Genomic DNA, 10,929 nt, shown 5'->3' with positions numbered 1-10,929 from the left:
CTTCTTCTTCTTCTTCTTCTTCTTCTTCGTATTTATTAGGTAGTATGATTTCTTGTTTGTATTTGTCAGCTTCCTTAAATACTGAAAACAGCTTTTTGTTTTGCTCGTGTTTTGTGGCTATTTGTATTAGTTTTCCTTGCTTCTGAAGTAGGTATTTTTGCAGTCCTATGGTGGTTATTTTATAATCGTTTTCCAGATGTATAAGACCCCTACGTTGTATATATAGCCTTTCCATGTCAGATTTTGGGTGGTGCATCCTAGATCCTGTCATTATTTTTCTTGTTTTCCTGTCTATTTTAGATAGTTAGTTTAGTGTCCAGTTAAGGATATTGTAACTGTAACTTATAATTGGGACGGCTAAAGTGTTAATACCTGTTATCTTGTTTTTAGCATTGAGCTCTGTTTTTAGTATTGATCTAACTCGTCTATAGTACTCTTTCTTTATTTTTCTTTCATTTGTGTGTGTTTTGTCCTATCTAGTTCATTGATTCTTATCCTATCTAGTTCATTGATTCTTATCCTATCTAGTTCATTGATTCGTATCTTATCTAGTTCATTGATTCGTATCCTAGCTAGTTCATTGATTCATTATTATTATTATTATTATTATTATTGTTGTTGTTGTTTTACTTTTAATCTGCATGTTTGTTACAGTCACTTGCTGAGACACACCCAACACCCAATATCCTGGGGAAGTAGCGAAATATCTTTATGGAATACAACACAGACATTTAAATGGATAGGGTTTTTCAATTGATGTAGGCAGTACTTGAATGTTTTGGATTTCTCTGAGGCATGGTGCTCCTGAGATCATACCTAGATGTTTCTGACATCCTTTTTTATCATACCTAGGGCACCTAGAATAACAAGAACAGTTCTCGTTTTGAGATGCCACATCCTTTGTATTTCAATTTCCAAGTCCTTATATTTACTTAGTTTGTCAAATTCCTTTACAGATATATTTTTATCAGTAGAAACACATCTATTAATCTACAAGTATTTTGTTCCCTGTCTTTAATAATTATGTCTGGTCGATTAGCCTGGATCATTCTGTCAGTGTTGACTGGAAAATCCTAGAGGACAGTAACATTTTTAGCTTCAACGACTGGTTCAGGATGATGTTCATACCAGTAAGCAGGAGTGATGATTTTGTAGTGTTTACATATTTTCCAATGTAAATACTGTCCTACCCTATCGTGGCGATTATTGTATTCGTTTGATGTCAGTACAGAACATCCCAAGACGAGATGGTCTATTGTTTCGTCAAATGTGTCGCAGAATCTGCATTTAGGGTCAGAACTGTTTTGAAGAACGTTAGCCTGGTAGTTTTTTGTGAGCAAGCCTTGATCTTGTACCGCCAATATGAAACCTTCAGTCTCTGCTTTCAGTTCTGAACTTCTCAGCCACTGATGGGTTGTTGTTTAATCTACATCAGCATTTCAACTTCGAAGTATATACTGTCCATGCAGAGGATTCTGGCTCCACCGCTTTTATTTTTATTGTCGCTAACTTAGGTTACATATCTTGTGCTTGTTATGTTATTGCTATATCAAGTGAAAAGAAGTATCTAATATTTATACATCATGAATATTCTTATTTCCTATTTCACTCTGCTTTCATTACAGGCATTCATTTCCATCAAGCTATGTAGTTGAAATGGTAACATCTAATAATATTAACAGCTGATTTTCTCTTGGAACTTATAAAAAATTTGTTTCTAGTTTGGGGAAGAATTACTTAAGTGGAAGCAATATTTCAACGCCAGGAATAACATTTGTATGTACAAACACAATATTAAGAACACAAACATTAATCTTAGTGTAGACATTTGTGGATATGCCTGGGCTTTCACATAGCTATTCCACCTACTGAAATCAGCAACCAAATCTTCACGTTAAACCCTACCAGCTTAACAAAAGAACAGACACAATGGTTGATATATTCCTACATGTATAGTATTCAAAAGACGAGATTGTCATGGTTGGAATGCCATCAGTTATACATATGTTCGATCAGCATAACTGCAACAATATAATCAAACGATGAAACCTCTACACAGTTGCTTGACCTGCTAGAAACAACCACCAAATCTCTTTTAACTCATACCCTATATATTTGAACCGATGACCACAGCGTCTGCATCATCTACAAAGAAAAGAACTACACCATCATCAACAACAACAGCAGCAGCAGTAGCAACAACAACAGGGGCAACATTAAAACCAACAACAGTAACAGCAGTGACAGTAATAAACACAACAATTAAAATCATTAAAACTGATTCCAGTAATTAAATGGATGACAGAGAAAAATCCATTTGCATTTGTAAACGATTGTGTGCGGAGACATCAGTATGTCAGGAAAATAAAGAGGTCAGCAGCCAGCGAAAAATAACATTACCAAACGAAAACATTACAAATATAAAAAAAGACAAAACTTTAAATGCAACTTCCACTAAACAAGGCCATTTGCGAACTTGTTTTTGAAGGAAGACTTCAAAGATATGATTAAAGATCATTCCATGTGCCACACGTGCGAAGAAAGAACTCTTTTCAATAAGGTGTCGTTATTTTTCACTCGAAAAAGCAGGCAAGAAAAAAATAATGCCTTCGAAACTTCGCATTCCAGTAATGTTAGTGGTGGTATATTCGTTATCGAAATTGTCCTGGTTTTCAGAAAAGACTATAGAACTGTATGGTCTTTAGAAAAGATTTTTGAAAACCAGAACAATTATGGTCACAGAAGAAATAATCTTTTGGCTTATCGTAGTTTTCCAGGATCTCATTTAAAGCAAGAGATGCTCATTGTTATCTTGTGAAGAAGTTACATTTAATTGTAGAGAGAATTCCTTGGCTTGAAATGAACTGAACAATCCATCTTCAAAATCCCAAGATATCGTATCGAAATTTCCGGTTATAGTAGAATTACAAGAAAAAAAACTAACTGAAGTGTTTGTTCTTTGTTTTTGATTTTGTTTGGGGGGATTTTGTTTTTTGTTGTTGTTTTTTGGTAGGGGCGGCGTTTCCCTAAAGTTTGCGATGCGACTTAAAGGCAGAACACTGAACTCACCAACGTTATGTGCATTTCCAGATTTAGCAATAACCTGTCTAATGTTGTATAATGCAACAATTTCTGTGACATTTGATTAAGGAAATGTTTCAGAGGTGGCCTTCTTTCAAAATGATCTCGAAGGATTTTTCAATTCGTTTTGACTTCACGTTTTCATTCGAAAATTTCGTCGTCATACACATCAAAACGCAACCAAAGATGAGGTTTGCAGTAAGTAGTCTATAAAATACTGCGGACGGTTTTTTTTTTGTTTTTTTTTTGCCAAGGAGCTCACAAGTAAAATCATTTTTTAAAAATAACCATAAAGCTTTTCCTGGACACAAGTGCTTGATAGTTATCTTATTTTATCGACCCAAGAATAATGAAAGTTATAACTGATCACTGAAGAATTTTGTCTTCGTCCATACAGGACTGTAACTTCAAACCGTAAAACATTTTGTCTGATCCTTTAATATTTCAATCACCAGCTCTCTCCAAAGATGTAAAATAGTGAAAACCACACCCTAACTTACGGGGCAAAATATAATTCCATCCGATCATGTAGATGTTCGGGATCGTTTGAAAAAGTTACTTGAGGGTTGAAAGAGGAACCTGAGAAAAAGAACAATGAAAACATTGTAAAATTAGTGAATGTTTCAAAAGATTCTTCCACTAACCATAAGAAACTCAATCGGACGCATACGCTCAAGGATAAAGACATAGAAGAATTTTTGTTGTTATCGTTTATCCCTGCCTTTAACTCTGATTATATTGTCTTTTTAGAGGTTTCCCATCATAATGAGATATCATCTGCTCTCAGTAGATTCGTTCTCTATGGTTCGCCATGTCAGTCTTCCTTGTACATTTATTGTATTTGCAGTCAGTCCTTATACATTTACTGTATTTGTAGTCTACTCAATTCTGGACATTATCTACCCATGTAATTGTTTTGTTTTCTCCTCCCTCTTCCTTCCTTCATTTAGACTAGACAGTCTCTGTGAACAATTTACCCCAAATGAAGAGTTCAGAATATTTGAGTTTTCTCTGTTTGATTGTAATGTTCTTCCTTGATACTGATTTTGTTTTTTGTTTTTTTTACGTTCATTTTCATTTTATAAGACATAGCTTTGTTATTTACTGGAGTTAAACGGTTCTGTGGACCATCTTTTTTTAATTATTGGCTGTATTAAATTTGAATATCTAATCTGTTAAATATTTTCGCATAATCTATAAAACATGTAAATATGATTTATATCTAGATCTTTTTTTTTTTTAATTAGCTATTTCATCATAAATTTATGGTCTAAACCACTTTGCAGTTGGTTTATTTCTTAATTTATTTCTTATGTAATTCTTTCTCGAATGATTTTCAACAATAACTTAGTCACAAGTCTCGTTAGATTTATGGTGTAATCTTGTGTTTTACGTTTCTTTGGTAATGAGACAAATACAGTTGATATGTGCTCTCTCTTATATATTATATTACACAAGTCTATTATTAATTTAGTTTATAGCTATGTAATGCTTATAATACTTTAGTTAATATTTCATCTAATCTAGTCGTCTTTCCATCTTTTATGACTTTAATGCCTTTTATGCTTATTTTAAGATTTAGTTTCCGTAACTTTGAAATCGAGCATAGGTGGTCTATTCTCATCATCATACAGATGTTTTAGGCATTCAACTCGTCCCGATGCAGTCTGATCATGATCAAACAGTATTCTTCCATCTTTATTTTTAATGTTATCTGTTTATGGTTTCACATGTTTCATTATACGTTTCTCTGAATTTATGCAGAATTTTAAGTTTTTCATCTTAACTTTTTTTTTTATAAACTTGCTACTTGGTTTATCTTTTTCTACATTCAGAACACACCACTTATTTAGGCTGTTCTGTCTCTCTTTATCTTTATTCTTGTGTTTTTTACTTCACTTTTTAGTTCTTTGTCAGTTTTTTCTTCTTTTCTTTTCCGACACAGTTTTGTTTTGTGATGTTTGCACGCAAGTTTTAATTGCATTTCGTTTCGCTTTTATTTGTACATTATCAAATGGTTCTTATATTTCTTTTTCGGTGTGTCAATTTTCCTACTTGTTTCCTATTTCTAAATTATATTTCTGTTTGTATTCTGTCTGCTTGGGCGGGTTTAAGTTTAATTATTCTCTTCTTTTAGCCATTTTCATTTTCTTATGTTTGATAAGTAATTTAATTATCGCTGGATTATCCTCTGAATTGATATCTGTTTGAGAGTGTTTTCACATGGTTTCTAAAACGCTAGTTTATCTGTATAATATTTCTTGGTGGCAGCTGTGTATAATATTTCTAGTTTATCTGCGTATAATATTTCTTGGTGGCAGCTGTGTATACTATTTCTAGTTTATCTGCGTATAATATTTCTTGGTGGCAGCTGCTGGAATAGAGCAGTGGTGACTTCTAAATTCTTACTTTGATAATAATGGAGTGGTCAGTTACCTTTCTCGTTTCGTTCACCTAATTCACATGACTTTTTTTCCCTGTCGATTTTTATCATTAAAATCTACAGTTGCAATTTCAATTTTTTTATCTTTGACATATGATACCACATTTTGAATGTGGTGGTGAAAATTTTCAATCACTTCATCCTATAGTGGGGGTATATACCTGTTTGCTGTTTATATTAAAAGCTTTCCTTCTAGTTGATAGAAGAAAAGACCCTTTCTGAAAACTCTGATTTATTGAGGGTGAATCCTACTTCAGTATAAAAGATTAGAAAAAATTTCCTTATCTGCAAGTGCAGTTTTACTATGGAATGTATGAGTAAATGTATACTGGCCTAAACAGTTAAAGGATGTAAGTCGTCTGCTGAATGAAGTCAAGTTATTGGATTCAAATATCTAGCCTTAGAATCGCAGTGATATTTCGGAAAAGCATAAATTCCAAAGTAGGGACATTACTTTGGGTGCATGAAAACATTATAGGGAGTGAAGTTTGAAAACATTCGTGGTGAGATTCCTTTGATTTGTACGTAGGATGTTGTCTAGAAGAATTAGATAAGAGGACAAGACATAAGAAAGTTTCCCTTTTGATACTAACCCGCCTTAGACCTCTCTTAGTTCTATAAAACAACCATCTTGTTTTTAAAATGATTGACAGAATGGACTCCGCTAAAGTTACCCAAGGACTAGGTAGTAGTATTAAACTGGGTGACATATTAAGTCTCTCCATCCAAGAACTTGTAACGCAAAATACTGCAACGAATACCATAAGACATACTGTCTAATAGTCTAGTAATTCTTCCAATCCACTGCCTCTACTGGCATTCTATTTTATGGACTCTAAAAGGATGAAAAAGTGGAGTTATCCTCGGCATGATTTGAACGCAGAGCTCAGAGAACCAGAGAAAATATTATAAAGTTTTCTATCTAACGCTCTAACAACTTTAACACTTTTCCAGATGACAAATGTAAAACGATGTCACGCAACAAAATATCATTGCCTTGAATAATGAAGGTTTTACCACATTCACTATGAAAAGCGATTGATTGACAGAGACCTTAGAACACCGGGCAAAATTCTTGTATTTATTTACAACTCTTTAAGTTATGGGTTCAAATCCCGCCGATTTACTATTCATTTACTTTACTTTTAATTCGTTCAAAGTCCATAAGTGTATTGTAGTTGATTTAATTAACGGCTGTGAAACTGCTACAGTATTCTTGTGAAAAGCAAGAGGAACGCTAGGTGGTGTTAACTTTAAAGTTATATCAACTTATTGTCTGTTACCGTGGTCGAACGCAAGTTGAAGAATTAAAAAGTACTGGACTGATGATGGTGGCGATTGAGGTGGTCGGTGTGTGATATTGTTAGTGATAGTGCTGTTAGTGGTGTGCTGCTAGTTGTGGTTGCGGTGATGTGCTGGCGGTGGCGGCGGCGGTGGCGGCGGCGGTGGTGGTGGTGGTGGTGCAGGTGGTAGCGACTACGATGTTTACTCGTTGTAGATCCTAGCATTGATACCTATATAATATTTTTGAAGGCCTCTAGATTAAGGTAATGATGGTTTCCTATTCGAAACCTAAAGAAACAGATACTTAAGACGTCGAGGAAATCTTTACAAGATCACAACATGTGAAATCGAGAGCAATTATTCTGTTTAGATTGCTATTAAAATGTTTACTGTTTGTTATGTATGTTAAACTTATTAAGAATGGCATTATTTGCTTCCCAATACAATATATCTAGAATTTCTTCGCTTACTTATATTTTGATTATTCTTTTTGTTTTATCAGATTCTCCATGGACGGAAATTATTCTTTGATACGTAGTTTCACACTTAATAACATTTCTGATATGATAGCTATCTTTGACCAGCTGCAACCAAAAGAAAGAGAACTTTTACGACGACTCAGTAAAAACAAAGACCTATCAGATTTCCTCAAAGATACAAAGACTTTATATTTCTTCCCGGAATACCGCCTTCACAAGATTTTATTGCTCTATGTATCTCCGTTATTACTCGTTCTCGGAACATTTGGTAATATCTTCTCTGTCTTTGTAATGAGACAAAGATCGATAATAAGAATGACAGCTTACGTGTATCTAATCAACCTAGCTATTGCTGATTCAGTTGTACTCTATATTGGCTTGCTTAGACTTTGGATAAGCGAACTAACTGGAATGGATATACGAAATCAAACGTCCTGGCTTTGCAAGCTTGTTGTTTTCTGTGGTTACGTCTCCAGTGATTTCTCCGTCTGGTTAATTATTGCAGTAACCATTGAGCGTTATATTGTTGTCTGTCATCCTCGCAAAGTAAACAACTTTTGCACTGTACAGAGAGCAAAGTGGGTTGTCTGTGGCTTGTTGCTCTTGTTCGTTGCAATCAACATTCACTTCTTTTGGACTATCTCACTAAACGAAAGAAATGTCGACAATAAAATCAGCTATTACTGTAGTAGTCGAAAAGATTTTGATTATTTAGTGACGGTGTTGTGGCCGTGGGTCGATGCGTTCCTTTATTGTTTTGTCCCGTTTGGCACCATCTTGTCGCTTAACACATTGATCATCCGTCGGATTGTGGCTCTCAGCCGTGGAACAATAAAGATGCAAAGTGCACAAAGTAATTTGTTACAAGTAAGTACAATCCAAATAAATTTATCGCTATGCATTCTGTTTTATGTTCACGTTCGAGTTAACATATTTACGTTATCGCAATGTAGGGTACATTATGTAGGAAACATTAAAAAACTTACTAGAGATAATCATGGGTTAAGGAATAAACAATATTCTTTTCTACTCTAGGCACAAGGCCCGAAATTTTTAAAGAGGAGGTCAGTCGATTAGATCGACCCCAGTACGCAACTGGTACTTAATTTATCGACCCCGAAAAGATGAAATGTAAAAGCGACCTCGGTGGAATTTGAACTCAGAACGTAAAGACAGACGAAATACCTCTAAGCATTTCGCCTGGTGTGCTAACGTTTCTGCCAGCTCGCCGCCTTAGAAATAAACAATATTAATTGCGGACTAATAGTATTCATTTTTAAGGAACGTACGAGCAGTAACTCTTGACAGTTTTCAGTATTATCCGTTAGAAGAGCATATTCGTTAGAAGAGCATATAGGTCACCATATTTTCCAAACAAATGATGAAAGAATATCTAATTGAAATGTACATAAGTTAGCATAGAAAGATAGCATGGTTCAAGGAATAAATTTTTCAGCTATAAAATTAAAACTAGAATTAAACAAAAACTGAATGCCCTCTGCATAAAATTTTTTTTTTGATTTTGATTTTCGATCCACAAAATGAGGCTGTCATCCAAGTAATTTTTCCAATTTTCTAATACGTTTTGATGCCATACTTTAGCTTAGATTCTTCATACTGATCCATATTCTAGCTTAAATTCTTCATATATTTGAACTTCTAGCTATGCCATGACCAAATTCATGTAAGTGGGGACAACTTTCGTCCCCATCGCAGTCCCAAATGTTTACTTATAAATACAAGCTATTGGATTCAAAAAGATTATTTTCTAGAATGAATGTTATTCCTTCAGTAATTAGTCGTTTTGGTACACGGTCTGAGATTTCTAGGGGGTACTTTCAAGCCAGAATTCTATAGTTTAGAGTTCGTAATCAAGGGCGATAATAGTGTAGAGGTTTACGGCTTCAAATGATACAATAATGATGTTTTCTTAACTTTTTTGGAAGGTGGTTTAACAGGTCATAGTCTTCTCTTATAAAGCTTAGTTTGATATATGTTTCTGAATGGGTTTCAGCAGTATGTCTACAAAGTTGCTGAGTCTGAATGTTTCACAGGTTGTGCCCACTACAATTGTTCTTAATGAGATGTTTATACATATTTAAGTATATTTTGTTCTTTTAGATTTTGTAAAGTCCATAGAAATTTCATTTAAAGTTCGTGAGATAGTTGCATTCCTTTTCTGTTAAATCTTTTCGATGGAGAAGTATAACAGTGCTCAGATTTTTATAGTTTTAGATAGTTGGTAGTTGTTTTCCTTTTCTCTGAAAAGTAGTCTCTTGTAGTAGGGATAAATGGTGTCTTTGTAATAGTCAATATTTACAATGGCTAATCTGCTTTTCTAATGATAATGCCATTATTGTTTTAATTTCATGAATAGTTTCCCAATCCTTTCGAACGGTGTTAAATTTGGGTTTAAGAGGTGGTAGTTCATGATATGGGAAGGTGGATATGTAATCACAAAATTTGTATAGTTTTCTTCCTACCTTTTTATAGGCCAGTTTGGCCATCCTCTTTCGGCTGCTATTTTTCCTTTCTATTATCAGACAATGTGATTAAGAAATACAATCAAACTTCACACATTAGCAAACACTGCCGTAAATAGTGACAAATGTTTCAAGAACTGCGGATTATGTTCAGTTACTGACTTCAGAAAACCCTATTCGTGTGTTTTATTTGCTCTTAATTTTTTTATTTCATTTTTAGTTTTCCTCTATTTTTCTTACTTTGTATATTGATAACAAAGATTTTTTTTTTTGTTTCTTCTTATCTTTTTTTTATAACCATGCAAAGGTCCTTAAAGATGGATCTGACCCCTTGTGCAGAATTTGCGGAAAATTCACAGAGACATGATCATGTTGTTTCTGGCTGCCCAGTCCTCATAAGACATGACAGACTAGGGCAGTACATCCACTGGAATGCTTGTAAATACTACAAAATAAAATCCTATGATAAGTGGTACAGGTACCATCCAGAAGATGTAGTAAATAGCGAGGGTGTCACCATCTTTTGGAACTTCCCAGTACAAACAGATAGAAAAATTGACTCCAATTTGCTCCTTCATGGCAAATACTGGGCTAAACTAAATGCAAAAAAAATAGACAGAGGAAAATCCCGGCAATGGTTGAGAAGCTCAGAACTCAAAGCAAAGACTGAAGGATTTTTAATTGCTGCACAAGACCAAAGCCTCCTCACCAGAAATTACCAAAACCATATAATGAAAAGAAATATAACAAATAACTGCAGAATATGCGGCGATGGACAAGAAAAATAAACCATATTATCTCTGGCTGCCCAGTCCTCGATAAGAAGGAATATATTCACAGAGACGACAGAGCTTGGACCTACATACACTGGAAGCTATGCCAACACTATCGAATAACAACAGAAAAAAGATGGTATAGGCACACGCCAGAAAAGGTCACAGAAAACGAGAAAGCAACCATACTCTGGGATATGCCAATACACACAGATAGAGAAATTAAGGCAAATAGACCAGATATAGTTGTCAAAGATCATGAAGAAAAAAAATGTTTTATAATTGATGTATCAATACCAGCAGATGACAACGTTTCCCTAAAAAAAATGGAAAAACTTTCAAAATACAAAGACCTGGAAATAGAGGTAACTCGAATGTGGAATCTA

General features: G+C 34.3%; 1 protein-coding gene across 2 annotated transcripts in view; it reads left to right on the top strand.

The window, feature by feature from the left end:
- The window catches only part of LOC106879112 (thyrotropin-releasing hormone receptor), an 86,712-nt gene that overhangs the window by 69,195 nt on the left and 6,588 nt on the right, over nucleotides 1–10,929 (top strand). The window contains exon 1 of one of the 2 annotated variants that reach the window (XM_014928555.2): nucleotides 7,317–8,154. The exons of the other annotated variant lie outside the window; for it this stretch is intronic. Coding sequence (XP_014784041.2) covers nucleotides 7,318–8,154 — 837 coding nt within the window. The 5' untranslated portion in view covers nucleotide 7,317. Of the gene's footprint in view, nucleotides 1–7,316; nucleotides 8,155–10,929 lie in introns of those variants that run through there. 2 annotated transcript variants of the gene reach the window in all.

The sequence above is a fragment of the Octopus bimaculoides genome, chromosome 20, assembly GCF_001194135.2.
Source record: "Octopus bimaculoides isolate UCB-OBI-ISO-001 chromosome 20, ASM119413v2, whole genome shotgun sequence".
Taxonomy (NCBI): domain Eukaryota; kingdom Metazoa; phylum Mollusca; class Cephalopoda; order Octopoda; family Octopodidae; genus Octopus; species Octopus bimaculoides.
The sequence above is the reverse complement of the archived record's forward strand: the minus strand, read 5'-3'. Positions and strand labels throughout refer to the sequence as shown.